The sequence below is a fragment of the Cebus imitator genome, unplaced genomic scaffold, assembly GCF_001604975.1.
Source record: "Cebus imitator isolate Cc_AM_T3 unplaced genomic scaffold, Cebus_imitator-1.0 Scaffold92, whole genome shotgun sequence".
NCBI classification, from domain to species: Eukaryota; Metazoa; Chordata; class Mammalia; order Primates; family Cebidae; genus Cebus; species Cebus imitator.
The window spans coordinates 6,831,029-6,853,626 of NW_016107407.1; the positions used below are offsets into that span (position 1 = coordinate 6,831,029).

The 22,598-nt window shown below is 44.2% G+C and overlaps 1 protein-coding gene across 1 annotated transcript in view; it reads left to right on the forward strand.

Moving 5' to 3' along the window:
• SVIL (supervillin) overlaps nt 1-22,598 on the forward strand; it is a 117,563-nt gene that overhangs the window by 22,429 nt on the left and 72,536 nt on the right. The window contains 6 exon segments of the mRNA XM_037740950.1: nt 13,662-13,742; nt 16,564-17,496; nt 17,853-18,023; nt 18,728-18,762; nt 19,653-19,714; nt 20,463-20,602. Coding sequence (XP_037596878.1) covers nt 13,662-13,742; nt 16,564-17,496; nt 17,853-18,023; nt 18,728-18,762; nt 19,653-19,714; nt 20,463-20,602 — 1,422 coding nt within the window.

Below are 22,598 nucleotides of genomic sequence, written 5' to 3' on the forward strand. Positions count from 1 at the left end.
AAAAAAAAAAAAAAAAAAAAAAAAAAAAAGAAAAAAAAATTAAGATTTACGTTGTAATGACAGCACTTATTCAGCTTGTAAAAATGGATTTACAATGGATAAAATTCTGCTTAGACATTCTTTATCTAGAGGCAGGAAATTCAAGTTTCAGAAAGTCATTGTCTGACTCCCATTTAGGAAGAAGCAAGATGAACCAAAAAAATACATTGTAACCGAAAACAGTAAAGGAGGAAACCTCCTAGTGACCTAAATAACAGTTTGTGAAAATAATAATGTCATCTGATACGGAAACATGTAACCGAAAACTTTACAATTAACAAGGGAAGAAAAAAGTATCCGTAAATAATTTTTAATGTTGTGATTTTTTGTGGATTTTTTTTCCGCCACTAAAATGGAATATTTTTCTCATTGCTACACTCTCTTATCATCTAGCTCTGCCAGACTTTTTGGCTGTTAAATCTCTGAATCCACTTATTCCCATTTAATCATTTTATTCTGTGCTTGCTAGGCTGTTTTATTATTTACATATGAATATACCATCAAAAGGCCACCAATAGTGTCCTAAACATTCAAATGTGAGCTCCATCTCCAATACTCAGTTTTTGAATGTGCTCACATACACTAACACCTGTGCACACCTGTGCTATACAAAGAATAATCATAGATCCTTTTTTTTTTGAGGTGAAGTCTCGCTCTGTTGCCCAGGCTGGAATGCAATGGCGCAGTATGGGCTCTTTGCAACTTCCGCCTCTGGGGTTCAAGTGATTCTCCTGCCTCAGCCTCCCAAATAGCTGGGATTATAGGGGCCCACCACAACGCCCAGCTAATTTTTGTATTTTTAGTAGAGATGGGGTTTCACCATGTTGGTCAGGCTGTTCTGGAGCTCCTGATCTCGTGATCCACCCCCCTCGATCTCCCAAAGTGCTGGGATTACAGGCATGAGCCACCACGCCTGGCCAATAATCATTAATTCTTATAGTTCACTATACTATACTCTTTAAGCATTATAGGCAAAATAATAGTCTTTAGGACAATATTTAGCTGAGTAATAAATTGATTTCACAGTCTTTAGTATTCAGTTTATATGATAAAGAAGATTTTTAAAAAATTAGTTAACTGATTAGTTGAAATTATAGGATCTTTAGCTTAGAAATTCTGTTAGATGCCCAGGAATTCAGATGCACACATTGTTCTGAAGAAAACTAAGAACGCGCATAGTAACAAAATAGGTGAAATAGGGAATAGTAAGACACTTCCAGCCCCACCTCTCCAACCTTTCCAAACCTGTAAACTTGGAATTTCAGAAATAGTATTTGCTGGAGAGGTGATGTTACTGATATGAACCATTCTTTGTTAATTCCACCAGTGAATTTTAGAATAAAATCCAAAGGGATTCTGGTCCTATAGATTATTCAAATTTTTAAACATCTGAGCTTCTGCTACTACAAGAAATTCCAAATCCAAAGCTCTTGTTGAATTTGCTACTTTGTACATCTCATGTATCTATATAAAGGAAATGCACATAAAGGAACTGCACTGTCTTTGTTACTTTTATGAAGAAACTCACTGTCTTCAGTCCTGCTGCTGCCTTTGCTCAGCATCTGGCCCACACTCTCTGTTCTCAGGGAACTACATGACTGGCAAAGAGAGTGAAATGGAAGGTAGACCTCATTTTTTAGTGATGACCCACTCTAGAAAACCCCATTTGTTTGTTTTGTTTGTCCTTTCTCTACTGCAGCCACTTACCACTCCTTTCTCCCTAACAAATTGTATCCTTGGTGGTCAGAACACGATATGGAAGTTACATGCAGAGCTGAGGCTAACATTGGACCCCTGGGAGAGTTGCCATTGGTGGATGATGGTTTGAGCAGGGTTCTCTGTGGACACCAGAGAACCAAGGATTAGCTCAGGAAATAGAGCAGGGCACTATCTGGAATGCAGCTTCTGTAACACCTTGACATGGTGCAGACTGAGCCACTAAGAAAGGAAGGGGCTTATGCTAGGCACTTGGAGTTTATTTCTGATTGCATTTGCCCATCACCCAATGAGAAGTTTTAGTGTAAACTAGACATTTGGCTCGGTGGTCTGTTTCTATGTACTGAGAGCATCCACACTCCTGTGTCCACCAGCAGGCAGGTTTTCTGACACAGGCTGTGGGATTCAGGACAGCACATCATGGAGAAACATACATCTCGGGAGCCAGTCTCTAAAAAAAAGACCTCTAGGTCCTCCTCCCAACTTGTTCTGTTGCTGGAATGGAATTGGCTTCACCTTTCAGTCCCTGCACCCCCAAACACCTGTGTTCCCTGCCATACTCTAGAATCGCCGCTATTAAAATAGATGGGTAAGTCATGCCCTTTTTTTCATTTCATTCTATTCTTATTGGCAAGTGAAAATTCTTATTCTTATTTTGTTGTTGTTGTTGCCCAGGCTGGGGTGCAGTGGCACAATCCCACTGCAGCTTGACTTCCTGGGCTCAAGTGATCCTCCCGCCTCAGCCTCCTGCGTAGTTGGGACTTAACAGGCACACGCCACTATGCCCGGCTAATTTTTACATTTTGTGGTAGAGATGGGATTTCACGATATTGCCCAGGCTGGTCTCGAACTCCTGGCCTCAAGCGATCCACCCGCCTTGGCCTCCCAAAGTGCTGGAACTACACGGGTGAGCCACCAGGCCTGGCAGACAATTTCTATTCATTGGATTAAATATAAATATATCTCCCCAAACCTTAGCTTCTCTGTACACTAGCTAAAAACTCAAAGGTGTGCAAGATTTTGAATGCAAAATTTTTGTCCTTGAGCCTGTGTTCTTGCAAATTTTACACCTGTGCATATCTGCAGAACAGTGATTAGCAGTTTTCCAAACAAGCAACTTTTAGTAAATTAACTGTTAATTTTAATGAGATTCAGAAGTTAATAGCCATTCTTAATGTTTTATAATTAGAAGCTGTTATATAATTAGAGCTGGACACCCACATGGTGAAACTAATTTTACTGTGCTGGATTTGACTTCACTTTGGTAACAAGAGGCACTTTTTAGTCTGTAGACTCTTGGGAGTTTCAGGGAGTTAAAATGTGTTATTATATACTGTTATATGCTTAGGATACAACCCAAGGGCAACCCCTGGCCTTTATGAAAACTTGGGGTGAGTTATTTCCTGGCAATATAATTCTCTGCCAGCCAGTTGCTGCATTAAAACAGTTCTGATATACCTGAAGTCACCACCTCCTTGTTCTGGTCCCCAGCAACCCTATAAGTGTCTCTCCTTGTAGATGATCTCTGCCCTGTGAAGAGCTGGCCCACCCCAAGATTCCACAAAATAAATTGTCTGTTTGTTTATGAGAACAAGGCTTTTTAAGCACCATATATGACGCATGCATATAAACTGTTTCTACAGTGCCCCTGACCTTTTTTTTTCTAAACTCTCTGACTTGGAAAGGACAAAACCCACAAACTCCCTGTTTGACAATGATGAAAAATAGCACTGACATAAGGAATCTCAGATGCTTAGAAACAGAAGTAATCCTGGAGATTAAGATTTTAAAAGTTACTTGATCGAGACTATAGACCTTCTTTGACAAAACTGAGACCGCCCATTCGTGCACGTTCTCTGCACCCATCAGAGCTCTTTCTGCTCCATACCATGCTCCATTTATGTCAGGGCTATTTTTCATCATTGTGGAAGGAGAGTTTGCTGGATTTTGTCTTTTTTTTTTTTTTTTTGAAATGGAGTCTCACTCTGTCACCCAGGCTAGAGTGCAGTGGTGCAATCTCAGCTCACTGCAGCCTCTGCCTCCCGGGTTCAAGTGATTCTCCTGTCTCAGCCTCCTGAGTAGCTGGGACTACAGGTGAGCACCACCATACCCAGTTAATTTTTTGTTCTTTTAGTAGAGACAGAGTTTCACCATGTTCGCCAGGATGGTCTCGATTTCCTGACCTCCCAAAGTGCTGGGATTACAGGTGTGAGCCACCGCACCTGGCCTTGAAGGTTAGAGATTCTAGGAAAAAAGATTAGGGCACTGTGGAAACATATGTATAGAAACAGCCATACTTATGGATTTGCATAAGGCACTTAAAGCCTTCTCAAAAAAGAAAATGAAAAACTTTTAGTCTAGGATGATTCAAACTCACTGGGCATCCTTCCATGTATCCATACCTCATCGCTGCTGGTTCGGGGGTTAACTTCAGCTCTCAGGTAGTCCAGCTAATCACTCAAGAAAATTATGTTGAGCCTCCTGTGTGCCAGGCACTGTGCTCCTGGTAGGACAGATACATTTTGTTTTGTGTATAGAAATAACTACCACACCGTGGGGTAAGCATGGTTCTCCAGGCCAAGGTTGGGTGACGTGGGAGTACCGAGTATGGGGAATTAACTCCTCCCCTTGGGGAAGTGAACTAAGTCCTTAAGGATATGGTGAGTGTGCTAGAAATGGAGGGGAGGCTGCCCCAGGCAGGAAGGCACAGACATCCAACACGGACCTGGAAGGAGGAGGATGGGAGGACGTGGAGAGCCAGGCGAGGACAATCACAGAGCACCTTGGATGACATGATCAGGCATTTGGCCTTTGCCGTGTGGACAGTGGGAAGTGCCTGGAGGATTTTAAAGCAAGGATGATTGATCATGAATTTGGAAGTTCTGCTCCGGAGGAGTGCGGAGGATTGGTCTGAAGGATAATCCTTTCCCATCTCAGGGAGGCCCATTAAGTGGTTGCAGTTACCCAGGTCTGAGATAATGAGGGCTCCGGTTCCAGTTGGGGCTTTGTCATTAACCTGACCCCATTCGGCATTTCTTTTTTCTCCCTTTTATTTTTATTTTTTTTGAGATGGAGTCTTGTTCTGTTGCCCAGGCTGGAGTGCAATGTTGCGATCTTGGCTCACTGCAACCTCCGCCTCCTGGGTTTAAGTGATTTTCCTGCCTCAGCCTCCAAAGTAGCTGGGATTACAGGTGCCTGCCACCATGCCCAGCTAATTTTTTTCTTTTCTTTTCTCTCTCTCTCTCTCTCTTTTTTTTTTTTTTTTTTTTTCAGTAGTAGAGATGATGTTTCACCATGTTGGTCAGGCTGGTCGCAAACTCCTGACCTCAGGTGATCCACCCGTCTTGGCTCCCAAAGTGCTGGGATTATAGGCACGAGCCACCATGCTCAGGCTTGACATTTTTTCAATAGTCTGGGAGGTATTAATGGTAAGGGTGATCAGATTTCTAGAGGAGAGATTGTAAATAAATTTGATGACTAAAAGAGAGGAAAGAGAAGAGAGATGGAGGGGGAAGAGAGGTAAGAAGGAGGGGGAGAGAGAGAGAACAGGATCATGTAGGCAGGAGAGCACATGTACCTGGAACATTGGTTAGAAACTAACAAGATGAAATTTAATAAAGTCCTGTATTTAGAGGGAAAAACTTCAGTGCACAAGTTCAATATTGTGGAAACCTGATTTAACAGCAGTTCATGGGAAATAGACCTAGGGGTTTTAGTTGACAGCAAGTTCTTTATACGACTGGCAAAGTGATTAGTCCACTCTTGGGGACATTAATGAAAGTGAGTCGCCAATAGCACAGGTAGGCAGTGGTCTTCCTGCATCCGGCAGTGGCCAGATTACACCTGAGTATCTCTTTCTAACAGGGCCACTGACAAATTCATCCAGAAAAGGGTCCATCTTCCCATCTGCCCTGCTTTCCTGACCTTTCTAGGTTTTATTTTATTTTATTTTGTAACTTCTCTCTGTCTTAACCCGTTTATGCCTGAGGTTGCAATGTTTTTAATTTTTGCAATCAGACCTTGGCCATGATTCTGACCAGCAGGATATAAATAACTCCCACATGCTTGGTGTTACACTAATGGAACACTAGACATAAAGGGCTAATAGAAACTGGGATCATTTTTGGAGTCACTTCCACTTTCTGTGGTGTTTAGACTCTGAACCAGTCTGCTCTCATGATCAGACTGTGAGTGCCCCAGAGACAGAGCTGGAGCTTGGCTCAGCCTGGCATAGGGGGCCCTGATGTTATCAGTTTGGCTTGTGGGTTGCTGATGATTGTACTGGAAGGGAAAAGAGGAGAAACAGGTCACGAGCCAAATGAGGAGTCCCACAGATGCCACTTCACAGACACCTATGTCGTAGGAAGGATATTCAAATGCCCAGCACCTAATGGGTCCAAGAAATAGAATAAGACCTACTATGTGATAGCACAACAGGGTGATTATAGTCAATAATAATTGTGCATTTTAAAATAATTAAAAGTGTAATTCAATTGTTTGTGACAAAAAGGATAAATACTTGAGGGGATGGATACCCCATTCTCCATGATGGGATTATTATGCATTGCATGCCTGTATCAGAACATCTCAGGTACCCCATAAATATATACATGTCCTATGTACCCACAAAAAATTTAAAAAAAAAATACACCAAATGCCAGGCACCCTAGATCATGGCTGTCGTATCCAGAAGAGGATTTTAGCAATTTTGTAAGGATTTTTCCAGACACGGCACTGCGGATTTGGTATTAAGCCCATCTGTAAGTCGGGTAAGGATGATTGCAGTGATAGCAGTGCTTTAGGAGAAGCTTTAGGAGAAGGGGAGATACCCCTGCCTTAGTCATTTTCATGTCTCCTTCACTGCAACTGGGATATCCAACAATTCCAAGTGACCTAGAAAATCATTTCTGAATGAATGTTCTGCCATTTTCTGTGTTTGCTTAAAGTGTCAGCAAGCTATGGCAGTGCTGTTTGAAATAGCCAAGCTGCAAACTGTTTATTGTTACACAACCCATGAGACACTTGCACCCGAATGTAAATCATGTACGGTTTCCTTCATTGAGAAAATCATGCCGTGAAGAAAATGTCAGCTGAGCTACACAGCAGGCTCAGCGCTGTTGTGAATTTCCCTCTGGTTCGGACTTTTATCTAATCATGGACCGGGGACACCGATCAGCGGAACACGCCGTGAGCAGCACTTGTTTATACAGCAGGGCAGTTTTTGCTTTGTCTGCGACTGGGGTTCTTGTATGTGGTCTTGAGTCAGGCTGCTCATAAATATTATTAAACAGTAAATGGGAATCGTGATAAGCGAGTAGAAAATCATTGGCCGCTTGTGGAGCCTTGTGAGCTCAGTCCACAGCCCCGAAAGGCTGCTTCTGGTCTAGTCTCATGGTGAAATCTGTCAGGTCCCCGATTACCTTATTCTAGGAGTGGTGGTTCAGATCAGGAGATGAGGGGATGCCAGTCCAGCCTCACACTCCCTCAGATTCCGGCATTTTCTGACAGTTGTGCTGTCTGCACATACCTCCTGCCTCCCTCCTTTCTGGGCTGCGGTTACAGCATTTGGACCTTCAGCGCTGAGGTTAGCTCAGAGGGAAACTGGAAGAAACTGGTTACCTCACATGTTTACCTTGCTTCTGCTCTCAGAAAATGCTACATTTTCATTACTCAAGAAGTTCTTACTCTATAACTTAATGATGATTTTTTTTTTTTTTTTTTTTGAGACGGAGTTTCGCTCTTGTTACCCAGGCTGGAGTGCAATGGCGCGATCTCGGCTCACGGCAACCTCCGCCTCCCGGGTTCAGGCAATTCTCCTGCCCCAGCCTCCTGAGTCGCTGGGATTACAGGCATGCACCACCATGCCCAGCTAATTTTTTTGTATTTTTAGTAGAGACGGGGTTTCACCATGTTGACCAGGATGGTCTCGATCTCTTGACCTCGTGATCCACCCGCCTCGGCCTCCCACAGTGCTGGGATTACAGGCTTGAGCCACCGCGCCCGGCCTGATGATATATTTTTTAAATGAGATACAATTTACATCAAATGCACAGATTTTAAAGATGCAGCTTGGTGAGTTTGCTTAAATGTGTAACCATTACCCCAGTTAGGAGAGGAAACATTTCCATCATTCTTTGTGCCTCTGTCCCCCAGAATTGATTCTTGACTCTACGTGCAAAGGCTGCTGTAGCCTCACAGTATCCTATTTTCATCTCATTATGTTGTATAAAGCAAATCTCCCACTGTTAATTTTTTTTTTTTTGAGACAAAGTCTTGCTCTGTTGCCCAGGCTGGAATATAGTGGCTGTATCTCGGCTCACTGCAACCTCTGCCTCCTGGATTCCAGCAATTCTGCCTCAGTGTCCCAAATAGCTGGAACTACAGGTACACGCCACCATGCCCAGCTAATTTTTGTATTTTTACTAGAGACGGGGTTTCACCATGTTGGACAGGCTGGTCTTGAGCTTCTGACCTCGTGATCGGCCCACCTCAGCCTTCCAAAGTTCTGGGATTACAGGTGAGAGCCACTGTGCCTGGCCTCCACTATTAATTTCTTAACCAAGCCTTGTTTATCAAAAGCAATTAAGCATAACATTAAGGAACACTTCATGAAATAACGTCACAGAAGATTAAAAGAAAAAAAAGATAAAATAAAAATAAAGAGAAAAATAACCACCATAATTCAGATGTGATCTTTTTTTTACTCATGTTTTTTAAAAACTCACTTGCTGTTTCATTGCCTCTCCAAAACAATGCCCCCTGGGCCCCAGAAGTAAATTTTGCACTTTGATGCAATGATGTATCTTAAAATCTGAGTTGAGGCATCCCTTTGCCAACCCCCTCAGTATTATAATCAGGCTATGCTGCTCCAAGGTGGAAAACTCAGTCCACAACCTTCCACTGCCTGACTCCTTTGATTATTGTTCATTGGAGAAACAAAGGAAGAAGGTAATTGGGTTCTGCGGAATTCATGAGTAATTGAATAATTCTGCTGACGGTGGAACCGACACTAGAGAGAGCTCCATATCTGGTCAGGGTTCTGGCTGTGACCAGGAAGTTCTTGGTGTCTTCCTTGCTTAACCTTAGAGGCGGTGAACTCTGGCACCCCAACCTCATTCTTACCCATTCAAGCCAAGGAAGCAACCATTTTTTAGGATGCGGAAAGCCTATAGCTCTGGAAGGTTGGAAGGTACAGGCTGGGGGGTCCCATTGCACTGGGTCCAAGCCCCACCCTTTTGTTACCAGCCGTGTGATTGTGGGCAGTTCATGTCCTTTTTCCCTTGCACCTTGAGGTCTGCATCTATAAAACAGGATGAGAAGACCTCACAGAGTTGCTGTGGAGATTATCATTCACCAGTTCATCCATTCCATGAGCATCTGAGACCTGCTATTCACCATTCATAGTTCTGAGTGGCGAGGAGATGAACGTGAACGAAGCCTGTCTCTCCAGAGGCTGACACATCCTAGTGAAGAGAGAGGGCTGCCACGGAGTGGGTGTGTGGTAGGCATGACATTGGCAAGACCACAGATCCAGGAGGGCCTCAGAGTCACCGCCCGGGCTTTGGGTTTTGTGCTACTTGATATATGGAGCCATAGGAGGGTTTCAACAAGAGGAATGACCCAGCTGCCTTACATTTCAAAATACTACTCTGGCTGCCAAGCTGGAGATAGACTTTAGGGGGGCCAGGATGAAAACCGGTAGAATAATGAGGTCATCTTGGTAACATAGGTGAGAGGTGGTGGTGGCTTGAACTAGAATGACAGCAGCACGGGTGCAGGAAGAGGTTATATGTCGAAGGTAACCAGGAGAACTCGCTGATGAGGTAAGGTATGGTGTTGGAAAGAAACAGAGGAGTCAAAAGCAAGTCCCAATTTTTGGCCAAGGCAACTCGAAGCAGGGATTTGCTGTAGGGAAAACTCCAGTCCAAGCTGGGACAGAGGGAAGTTGAGAGTTCATTTTCTGGGCATGTAAATTTAAGACGTCTATTAGACACCATGTGGAAATGTCAGGAGTGCCCTGGGGCTCTGTGTTGTGGGGGTGGGAGGGGCACTCAGCTAAGAAGGCTGATGGGGGAGGTGGGAGATGGCAGAGGAGAGTGACGGCAAGTGTCGCTGCAGCTGCACGACTCAAGTGGCCACAGCGCCCAGGACAGCCTGTGCTGTGGATGTCTGATGCAGGCCTCTCCTCATCCCTCTCTTTTCATGTCAGATGGCAGATAACCTCACGCAAATATGTGCCATAGCCAACCTCAACGATCCTGAAAGCCTTACTTGGAGAAATGCTTTTCTAGATCACTCCGTCTTAAATGTGCTAAAGACAAACTTAGGCCCGCCTGGTAAGACTGGACTCATCCTGCTTAAAATCGCATGACTTCTGAACTGGGTCTCCATATGTATCGTGTCTTCAGAACATAAAAACAGAAATTCCTAAACTTTCAGTGCTGTGTTGACCCATGAAGAAGGAAGAAAATAAGAAGACAGGCGTTTAAAAAGGCTTATTATGTTCTAGACGCGAAGCCTTCACATACATTCATTGATTATTTACTTACTTACTTCTGTTTTAGAGGCCGAGTCTCCCTCTGTCTCCCAGGCTGGAGTGTAGTGGTATGATCATAGCTCACTGCACCCTCAAACTCCTGGACTCAAAGGATCCTCCTGCTTCAGCCTCCTGAGCAGCTAGGTCTACAGACATGTGCCACCATGCTTGACTAATTTTTTAATTTTTTTATAGAGACAGGGTATTGCTATGTTGCCCAGACTGTCTCAGACTCCTGGCCTCAAGGGATCCTCCTGCCTCAGCCTCCAAAAGGGTTGGAATTACTGGAGGCATGAGCCATCACACTTGGCCTGTTTGTTTCTTATTACATACATTTGTATTTATTTTACAGAAAATGTTCCTCAACTTAGAATGGGGCCACATCCCAATAAGTCCATTACAACTTGAAAATATTGCAAGTCAGAAAATAAAGGAAACATTAAGTAAAAAATGCACTTAACAGCAGAGTCTCGCTGTTGTTGCCTGGGCTGGAGTGCAATGGCGCAACCTTGGCTCACTGTAACCTCTGCCTCGTGGGTTCCAGCAATTTCCTGCCTCAGCCTCCTGAGTAGCTGAGATTACAGGCACCCGCCACCATGCCTAGCTAATTTTTTGTATTTGTAGTAGAGATGGGGTTTCACCTTGATGGCCAGGCTGGTCTTGAACTCCTGACCTCGGGAGATCCACCCACCTCGGCCTACCTTAGGTATACTCAGAATACTCATATTATCTTGGATTTGGACAAAACCATCTGGCCACACAGCACGCTGTGGAGATGGGTCGTTCCTCTTATGGCTGCATGGCTTGTGGCAATCTGGGAGGCACGGCTCACTGCTTCCATGCAGCGTTGCAGGGGAGCTGGCACCACACACCACCAGCCCAGGAGAAGAGCAGAACTCACCATTCCACGCACAGGCTCTCCTGAATCCCTGTGGCTTTTGCAACATCTTAAATGTGGCAAAAATCTTACACTGAGCCATTGTAAGTCGGGGACTGTCTGTCTGTATGGATAATGGAACCAGCCAAAAACCAAGGAACTAGCACCAGGGTGGTGAATACTCAAAGCCTGAGTATTCCTTGGTTTTTGGCTGGTTCCATTATCTCCAATGTAATAAGTAAATGGAGCCCAGCAAGTCCCCTGTGTCTGTGTAGAATTTCCATTTTATAAATGCTGACCCAACATTCTTATGCAAGCCCCAGATGGAGTTTGGAAGTGTGATACTGACCAAGTTTTATTCTTGTCAATGAAGGTCATGTTCAGAAAGTTGTATTTCACTTCGTTTACAAAGCCCTCTATTATGCAGAAAGCATTTAGCCTAAACATAACCCTGTGAAGCTGGCAGATTTGTGATAGGAACCCAATGTCATTTCCAACAGTAGGCATCTGCTGGCCCCTCTTCCCCTCTGGGCACTAGACCGAGCTGTGCTGCCTTCGTTCCTGGCTATGGGCAATGTGCCAAACTCTTCCTGTCAAGTAAAAGTTGAGAAAGTGGACCCTTTATAGTTGGAAATGAAATGACTTTACATACATCTAAACGTTTTATTTGCTGTGGGCAAAATGGATGTGATGCAGAGGATTGGGAGATGGTGATAGTTGGAGGGGGGCAAGCCTGGAGGATCTTACCGGAGAAACAGATCAGTCCAAGCCTACACCAAGACAGTTCAGTTGTCACAGCAAGACAGACACTGGTGGTGCCGGCTACCTGCCTGTCCCTCAAACCGGAACTCAAACCAAAATGATTTTAGAAACGTAAGTGGAGTATAACTCTTGTTTTCTTTTAGAAATTGCTTTTTGAGCTGCAGTGTTTTTCTAGCCTGGTATTGAAAAATTCTTGCAGATAGGCTCATAAAGTTTTGAGCTGGTAAACATTGTAACTAGCCTGTAAAATTTCCTTTTTTCCTTTCTACATAGTAAGTGGAGACAGAGCAGTAACCTGAGTGTTCCTCCTGTGACTTGCTTTACATTGTTAAAACAAGGTTGCCCTTACCCATAACGTTTCTCTAAAGTACCTTCAGCCTGGCGTAATTACTTGGTCACATTCTCCTTGGAGTCATACTAAATCGTGTGTTGGGGAATGAATGTGTGGACTGTATAGTACCTTGCCTACCTGCGGTATAAGGTTTTTAATGGCTATATTGATTTCTGATTCATTTTTGTCCTTCCTTAGCTCATTACTTGCACATACTAGAAGCTCAATAAATATCAGTAGAATGGACCTGAATTAGTGCTTGTACCTCTTGTATTGATCACATTATTCAGTGATAATTATAAAAGGAAAATGTATAATAGCAACTAAAAGTGTGATTTCATTGAGTTTTTTAAAATTCTATTTTTCTTAATTATCCTTTTTATTTGAAATGTGTTGTTTTACATGGATGCTATTTTTAAGTTAGGCTATTTTCCAATGTGCTGCAACAAGACTTATGGAAATTAAATTACCTTTTACTTTTAGTCAACTACATACAAGAGAATTGCCTGGTATTTGTGGGCGGAGTGTGACTTTAATAGACTCCTTTTTTTGTTTGTTTGTTTTGTTTTGTTTTTTTTTTTTTGAGACAGTCTTGCTGTTGCTGGCCAGGCTGGGGTGCAATGGCGCAATCTCAGCTTACTGCAACCTCCACCTCCGGGGTTCCAGCAATTTCCTGCCTCAGCCTCCCGAGTAGCTGAGATTACAGGCGACTGCCACCACACCTGGCTAAGTAGAGACGGGGTTTTGCCATGTTGGTCAGGCTGGTCTTGAATCCCTGACCTCAGGTGATCCACCCACCCAGGCCTCCCAAAGTGCTGGGAGCCACTGTGCCCAGCCAATAGACTCCTTTCTAATACTTTAAAATTACTTGGGAAAATATATGATTTGGTGACTTTCGATACATTTATTTTTACCTCTTGATTTGAGTAGAGAGCCACATGTCCTGGAAATTCCATGAAGTGAATAAAAACTCTATGGCAAAAATGTGCTTATACATTTTCAAAAGCCAGGATTATTCTTTTTTTTTTTTTCCTGTAATATTTCTATTTATTTTTTAAGTTTTGCTTTAGGTTCACGGGTACATGTGCAGGTTTGCGGTTATATAGGTAAACTGTGTGTGACGGGGGTTTGGGGTATGAAATATTTCGTCACCCAGGTACTAAGCACAGCACCCGGCAGGTATTCTTTCGCTCCTCGCCCTCCTGCCTCTCTCCTCCCTCAGGTGGACCCTTGTGTCTGCTGTTCTCTCTTTGCGACCTTGTGTACTCCATGTTTATCCCGCACTTATAAGTGAGGATTATTCTTAATAAAAATCAGCCTTTAGGTTTTAAGTTATAAGATCTGTGTGTATGCTGACATTTTAATAGAGATGATCTGGTTTTGTTTTTTGTACACAATAGTACAGGGAAACCCAAACATGAGTGGTTTCTCCAGAAAGATTCCGAAGGGGACACATCTTCACTTATCAACTGGCCTTCCAGGTACCCGCACGCTGGCCCTCCGGGGCCTGTGTTCACGAGTGCTGCTGCTTCCTGCCGTGCCGTTCCACACATCAGCTAACGCCCACTCTCCTCCTGCCCTCTTTAATCCCAGTGCACTTGAAAATCATGTGGAAGTTACTTTCTAATCATTTGCTTTTCTCCTCCACATGCCCTAATCCATGCTAATAGTATCTTTTCTTCCTCCTCTTTTTCCCTCTTTCTTGATTGACAAGCCTTTTCACTTCACCTCTTGCTTTTCCCTTCTCACCAACTCATCTAGGGCTGGCCAGTGGGGGGCGGTAGCGAGCACCCATCCAGGCCCTGGGCTGCTCTCCTGAGCTGGACTCCCCAGGCCAGGTCCCTCCTGCTCAGCTCCCCGCTGCTCCCAGCCCTTCCTGCCTCCTGGTTTCATATCTCCTCATCTCTAAACCAGTACTTAATTTTCAACGGTTAATTTAGGTCATGTGGTTTTAAAAGCAAACAAAACCCCCTATCCTTTCATTTTTAAGACTGGGGGCAGGGAGAGGCGGAAGGAGTCAGAATGAGTAAGTCATGGAAGGACAAAGCTCCCCACAGTTTCTAACAGTCACTTTGTTCTCCTCTGAGGACAACATTCAGATTGTCTCTGATAATAAGCGCGCATTCCACAGGAGAACTGGAACCGCACTCCAGTCTCCTTTTGATTAACAAAGGTTTTAAGTGAAAACCGCCAACACGGGCTCGTCTCTGGGAAAAATAGCAACTCAGAATGTTTTCTTTTCCTGAGTTGTTCTCAGTCACTACCTATACGTCTGTCTATGTGGATTTTCCTTTAATGACGCATGTATGGATACTCCACCTATTATGTTAAAAATATATAGGAGGCCTGGTGCAGTGGCTCACGCCTGTAATCCCAGCACTTTGGGAGGCTGAGGCGGGCAGATCACGAAGTCAGGAGATCGAGACCATCCTGGCTAACACGGTGACACCCAATCTCTACTAAAAATACAAAAATTAGCCAGGTGTGGTGGCACATGTCTATAGTTCCAACTACTCGGGAGGCTGAGGCAAGAGAACCGCTTGAACCCGGGAGGCGGAAGCTGCAGTTAGCTGAGATCGCACCACTGCAGTCCAGCCTGGGCCACAGAGTGAGACTCCATCTAAAAAAAATATATATATATATATATATATATATATATATATATATGTCACACACACACACATACATATATATGAGTTTGTATCAAATTAAGAGTTGCACTTGTCATTAAAAAAACTAATCTGTTTCTATACAGTGCACATCATAAATACTTTGCCAGTTAAGCTTAAGTAAGTAAAGGTTCTGCATTCCTCTTCCCCTAAGACATCCCTTTTCCTACTCTAAAAGCACTCTTTAAAGCTTAGCCCTAGTCAATGTTCCATTCTCAAGTAGTTGGAATTGTATCTCCTCTTTCACCATATGGTAAAAATAAGAACCAGTTAACAGTATTCAATATTTACTCTCTGCTAAGCACTAAGCCGTGTGCTTTGCAAAGGTCACATTACATTATGTCACTATTATTTCCATTTAAAAGTTAAAGCAGCTGAGGCTTCCTAAGGGCAGGTGAGTTGCCCAACACTGCACAGCTGGACCTGGCAGAGCAGGATCTGAGCAGAGGTTCCCACCCCACAGCCAGAGCTCTTGGTTACTTTGTTTTGTGGTGATAGAAAAGGTCTGTAGCTTTTGAAAAGGGTGTCAATTTTGCTCTCAGATAATTTGAATAACTCTAGAAACAACTAGAGCAATCTCTCTTTCTTATTTTATTTTATTTTTGTGTTTTAGGACAGAGTCTATCTTTATTGCCCAGGAGGAGTGCAGTGGTACAATCATAGCTCACTGCAGCCTCAAACTCCTGGATTCAAGTGGTCCTCCTGCCTCAATCTCCCAAGTAGCTGGGACTACAGGCACAAGCCACTGCACCTAGCTATTGTTTTTTACTTTTGTAGAGACAATATCTCACTATGTTGCCCAAACTGCTCTCCAACTCCTGGCCTCAAATGATCCTCCTGCCCAGGCCTCCCAAAAGGTTGGGATTACAGGAATGAGCCAAATAACGGCAGGAAGAGGGGACGATGGTGGGAAATGTTCACTTCATGAATTCTTTCAGCAGATATCTTGTCTCTAACATTCTTTTGGTGCTAGAATTATTCATAATGATGCCCAAACTGGCGGCATGCCTTATGAATGAATGAAGGAATATGCTCTGCATTGCATGAAAAAAGCTTGTGAATGTCTAATTGAGTGCTTTAAAAGAGAGGTGATTGTTATATCTTGAACTAAAAAAAAAAAAAAAAACGCTTAAATAATGGTGAGTGCTCTTACATTTTCAGGAGACAATGAAATTACGTTAGGTCAATAGGTGTCTGTATGCCAGGAACCCTCCGCACAGCCCGTGTTCTGGGCCTGCGCATGAGGAAAGCTTCCTGATTCAAGGCACCAGCCTCATTGTGCCCTAGTGCATGCTGGTGGTGTGTATTAATGCAATTTTCTCTGGCTTCTGGGTATTTATTTGGTCAGAAGGGACCCATTCTCCCCCAGGACAGCATCTGACCCCTGTCAGCTTTTACAAGGGGTAGAGTGAGTTTTGCGCCCCCGGGCATACATATGCAAATTGGAAACTCAACTCAGATCACCTGACAAGTAGTTGGTTTCTCACATTAGACACCAAGATGCTTTTTCACAGGTTATGCTCTCTTGGGGCCGCGTTCCATTCACCGGCACTCTGTGATCTGTGCATGCTTCCCTGCTATGAAGCCAGCCATTATTGCACTTTGCAACTTAAATCCTTTTTCTTTCTTAAAGAGTTAAAGTTAGAGAAAAATTGGTGAAAGAGGAAAGTGCTCGAAACAGCCCTGAACTCGCCTCAGAGTCCATAAGTCAGAGGAGACACCGGCCCGCGCCAGTCCATTATCTGCCGTTTCAGTCCGAGCACTCAGCCTTTGATAGGGTCCCCAGCAAGGCAGCAGGCTCTGCACGACAGCCAATCCATGGCTACGTGCAACCCGCAGATCCCGGCCACACCGCCAAGATGGTGACGGCAGAACCCCCAGAACATGTATCTGAGTGCAGCTGGGTACCGTCAGCCACCCAGAATGTCCCCAAACCTCCCACCTTGAAGGTTCTAGAAGGTGAGAGAAGGGAGAGCCCAGTTCTCCATATCTGTGAGTCAAAAGCAGAAGAAGAACAAGAAGAAGAAGGAGAAGAAAAAGAAGAAGAAGATGTGCTCTTCACTGAAGCTCTCGAGCAAAGCAAGAAAACCCTACTGGCTTTGGAGGGTGATGAGCTTGCGAGAAGCCTGGAAGATCCCTCTGGAAATGAGGACTTTGGTAAGCCTGTTGTGAGCACAGTCACCTTAGAGCATCAGAAGGAACTGGAAGGCATGGCGTGCCCACCTCAAGCTCAGCACCAGCCCACTGAGAGGACAGGCAGGAGTGAGATGGTTCTCTACGTTCAAAGTGAGCCCGTGTCCCAAGATGCCAAACCATCCAGTCACAACAAGGAAGACTTGATGAAAAAGCGCAAGGTCCGCGTCCGCTCCCTGTCAGATTTCACAGGCCCCCCTCACCTCCAGGCCTGGAAGTGTAAGGACCCTGCTTCCAGGAGAGAGTCGGAGCTGCCCAGCCCCAAGGCTGAAGGGCCCTATGGGGAGTTCGGCATGCTGGACACAAAGGTCTCTGTCGCCCAGCTCCGAAGTATGTTCCTGGCATCTGCCAACGCCAGCAGGACACCTGAACTGTAGGTGATGCTTCACATGCCCTCCAGCTGTGTCACTTGCACGTCCCTGGCAGAATGACTCACTCCTCAACTTGTGTTGTGTTCTGCATTGAATCATATTAGCTTAGCTCACAGGTGTGTGCAGGGCAACTGTGCAGAAAATGGCTCAAAAACTACCACTCCGCTTCTGCCTACTAATGGGGAATAGTGGACTGGGTCTCCGGAATGCCCCCTTCCTTAGGTGCATGGTAGAGGCATGAAGAGGGTTTTGGCGGTGTCTGTGCCTTGACTCAACGGAGATGCATAAACCTTTGCTGTCTTCTCTTTCTCTGTCTTCGTTTGCCTTCCGTGTACTCTCTGCCCTTTGATCCTAAAAGCAAATCACGGGTGGAGAGGTCGGCCGAAGGACCTGGCTTGCCCACCAGTGTGGAACGGGAGAGAGGGTCCCGGAAACCAAGACGCTATTTTTCTCCTGGTGAAAGTAGAAAAACTTCCGAGAGATTTAGAACCCAACCTATAACTTCAGCAGAACGAAAGGAATCGGATAGGTAGGCATGCGTGTGTGCCGTTTCCTAGTCCAGGAACGTGACACGACACAGGAGTGTCACACACTGATGGCCTTCATGCTATTTATATAGGATGCTGGCCATTCCATGATTCTTCCATCTAATCTGTAAGCGTTAGGTATTTGGCTTATTTTAAAGCCTTTTTAAAGAATGTTGTCCTTTACAGTGGTATTGTGATACATACACAATTTTACATTGCACATCTTCAGATGATAAGAAGAAATATTGTTTCTCTTCATTTAATGTTTTTAATGTTTTTTACCCCCTTGTTAAATTAGACTCCAGATTGCACATTCACCTGATTTTACAGTGACAGTCACTGCGGAAGTTTCTATTCATTTTATAAATGTCCGTCTACTTGTTGTATTTGCTTTACACTGAAGTGTCATACTCTGTTGTGTAGAACTGAGAAGGTTTGTGCAAATGTCCTCGGTGATGTATAGTACGTTGCACATGTGCCTGGTCTCCCCACAAGGCGTGTCCTTGGCTGGGATTGTGTGCACACACACTCCACAGTGTCACTTCACAACTGTGTGTGTGTTTTCACAGCTAGAATTGCTACCAGGAGGTTATCTCTTCAAAGAATTTAATTGCATTTTCAGTTTGACTTTTAATATGATGTTTTATTTTGATCTTCTGCTCCCACCTGCTAATTTATGATGATTATTTGCTACTGTCTTTCCCAGGTGCACGTCACAGTCAGAAACACCAACTATTGACGGCAAGTACCTTTTCCCCTTTTCTTCCCGGTCTTTATTATCTCATCTAGACGGGATTTAGTAATACAATTTATGGCTTTTTGAGAGAATAAGATGATACAGCATATCAATGTCTCTCTTTGCTGCAGGCTTTCTTTCTGTGAATAAAATAAAACCCAGTTGCAATTTTCAGATGAGCTTTCTCTTCTTTTTGAGAGCAGTTAGAGAATCATGCAGTGACCAATAGAAAAACAGCTAATTCAAACCAAAGAGGCAGGTTCTTCTTGCTGCTGCTACTGTTTAAAAATAAGGCCAGGTGTGGTAGCTCATGCCTGTAATCCCAGCATTTTGGGAGACCAAGGTGGGCAGATCACGAGGTCAGGAGTTCGAGACCAGCCTGACCAACATGGTGAAACCCTGTCTCTACTACAAATACAAAAGAGCTGGACGTGGAGGCGTGCGCCTGTAATCCCAGCTACTCAGGAGGCTGAGACAGGAGAATCACTTGAACCCAGGATGCAGAGGTTGCAGTGAGCCGAGATTGTGCCACTGCACTCCAGCCTGGGCGACAGAGCAAGACTCCATCTCAAAATAAATAAATAAAAGTAAGTAAAATAAAAAAATGAAAGAATCCCCCCCATAAACATATTCATGAAATCTCGATTGGACAAACATTAGAGTAGCAATCCCTGGCCAGCGTTTGCCTTCGTTTGGCTTGGTTTGAATGCCAAGGGAAATTAGCACCTTTTCACTGAGCAGAAAGAATGGGCTCCCTGCAAGGGGAAACTACCAACAATTATTATTTTTGTGCACCTATTCTTGTATTCAGAGATTTCCAAGTCACCCCTGGAAGACTTTTTGGAGACGTACCTTTTCTAATAATGTCCAGTTTTTAATTTGTGACTTTTTGCAGATGAAGAAAAAGTAGATGAACGAGCCAAGCTGAGCGTCGCTGCCAAGAGGCTGCTTTTCAGGGTAAGCTGTTCTATGTGCTTGAATAGAGATGATTACTGGGGGCAGTAATCTCAGCTACTTGAGAGAGAACAAGGCAGGAGGATCACTTGAGACCAGGAGTTCGAGACCAGCCTGGGCAACATAGTGAGACCCTGTCTCAAAAAAATAAAAATTGTAAGCCTTAGGGAGGGAGAATCTTGTGGACCCAGCCTGCTTCATGCACCTCTGGGCATGCTAAGGCCTCCCAGCTCTGGCCCACTTGTGTTCTCTTCCTAGTCAGTTTTTGGCTGGTGGTGGCCACCTCATGGACACAGCATGAGTATACAGTTCTGACAATGACACAAGGCTCTCATTAGAGACCCCTCCTGTAGGAGAACAAAGTAAAGACTTTTTACTACACCCATTTTCTTTCCTTGAATTTCTTTTTCATTTTTAAATTTTTTTTAGAGATAGGGTCTTACTCTGTCACTCAGGCTGGAGTGCAGTGACGTGATCATAGTTCACGGCAGCCTCAACCTCCCAGGCTTAAGTGATATTCCCACCTCAGCCTCCCAAGCAGCTGGGACTACACACCTGTGCCAGTGTGCCTGGATAACTTACGCATTTTTTGTGGAGATGGGTTCTCACTTTCTTGCCCAGGCTGATCTTGAACTCCTGGCCTCCAGCAATCTTCCCTTGGCCTCCCAAAGTTCTGGGATTATAGGCATGAGCCACCATGTGTAGCTCTTTCTTTGAATTTTTAAGGGTTCCACAATGTTTCTAATCTTAGGAGATGGAAAAATCTTTTGATGAACAAAATGTTCCAAAGCGACGCTCAAGAAACGCGGCTGTGGAGCAGAGGCTCCGCCGTCTGCAAGACAGATCCCTCACGCAGCCCATCACCACCGAGGAGGTAGTCATCGCGGCCACGTAAGTGCCCACAGGACTTCTCAGGCTTGGCTCTAATGTCTTTTTTTTTTTTAAATACATTTAAAGAGTGTTCAATGAAAATGAGGCGTTGGGGAGGTGGTTTAGCTAGAAGCCACAGAGAAGTTAGTGCTCAGAGATTTTGTTTACTGTGGTCTCTCTAAACTTTGTAATGGGATGTGTTATCTATTGTATCTCCTGGAAAAACTTTAAAGGAGTTTTTGTTCTATTTTGTTTCTGTCTCTGCATATTGTTGTTTAAAATATCTCTTTGACAATGGAAAATAGAAACATGAAACTTGGTGGATTGCTGTGATGAAACCCCAGCTTCCAAAGTCACCCACTCCTGGCGGGACATGCTCAGCCCGTATCCCATGCATTTCCCCTTTCCTCCTGCTCTATTTTCAAGTAAACACTAGAGGTCTTATTATTTCATCCATAAATATCCAGTACACACTTTTTTTTTCTTGAGACAGAGTCTCACTCTGTCACCCAGGCTGGAGTGCAGTGGCGAGATCTTGGCTCACTGCAGCCTCTGCCTCCTGGGTTTAAGCGATTCTCCTGCCTTAGCCTCCTTAGCAGCTAGAACTACAGGTGTGTGCCACCACACCCACCTATTTTTTTGTATTTTTATTAGAGATGGGGTTTCACCATATTGGTCATGCTGGTATCAAACTCCTGACCTTGTGATCTACCTGCCTTGGACTCCCAAAGTGCTGGGATTACAGGCGTGAGCCACCATGTCTGGCCTCCCCAGTACACATCTCAGATAAGGGTTTGTTTTGTTTTTAATAGCCAGAAATTTCTTTTTTTTTCTTTTTTTTTTTTTCTTTTTTTGAGACAGAGTCTTATTCTGTCACTCAGGCTGGAGTACAGTGGCACAATCTCAGCTCACTGCAAACTCCACCTCCCAGGTTCAAGCGATTCTCCAGCCTCAGCCTCCCGAGTAGCTGGGATTACAGGCGCATGCCAATATACTCTGCTAATTTTTGTATTTTTAGTAGAGATGGCATTTCACCATGTTGGCCAAGCTGGTCTCGAACTCCTAACCTCAGGTGATCTGCCTGCCTTACCCTCCCAAAGTGCTAGAATTAATTGCCAGAAATTTCTAAAAAATACATAGCTGTTTGATAACTTTCCAAACAACAGGAGATTTGTTTTGAGTAGCATGTTTCAATATACTCAGAATTAATTTCCCAGAATAGTTCATTCAGAGATAATTGCTTCAGTGAAGTGAAAAAGTTTATTATTTTGGGTTTTTTTGAGGCAGTGTCTCACTCTGTCACTCAGGCTGGAGTGCAGTGAGCAATCTTGGATCATTGCAGCCTCGACCTCCTGGGCTCAACTGATCTTTCAACCTCAGTCTCCCAAGTAGCTGGGACTACAGGCAACACCACCACACCTGGATAATTTTTGTATTTTTTGTAGAGATGTTTCCCAGGCTAGTCTCGAACTCCTGGGCTCAAGCGGTCGTCCCACCTCAGCCTCCCAAAGTGCTAGAAATACAGGCCGGACATTGATACTTTTAAAAAGTAGATTGAGGCCGGGTGCAGTGGCTCATGCCTGTAATCCCAGCACTTTGGGAGGCTCAAGTGGGCAGATCGCCTGAGGTTAGGAGTTCGAGACCAGCCTGGCCAATATGGTGTAGCCACATCTCTACTAAAAATACAAAAATAAAAAAATTAGCTGGGCATGGTGGCATACACCTATAAACCCAGCTACTTGGGAGGCTGAGGCCAGAGAATTGCTTGAACCAGGGAGGTGGAGGCTGCAGTGAGCTGAGATTGTACCACTGCATTCCAGCCTGGTCGACAGAGTAAGACTCTGCCCCCCCCCCAAAAAAAAATAGATTGAAAGCAATATTCTAAAACAGTGACATAGTCTACTGATTTTTGGATGGCTAATATTTGTTTTTTTGAATTATTATTATTTTTTTACACCAAGACATGTATTCTCAAGACAGAGTAAATCCTTTCCCAGCTCTGAACACCTATTCTTAT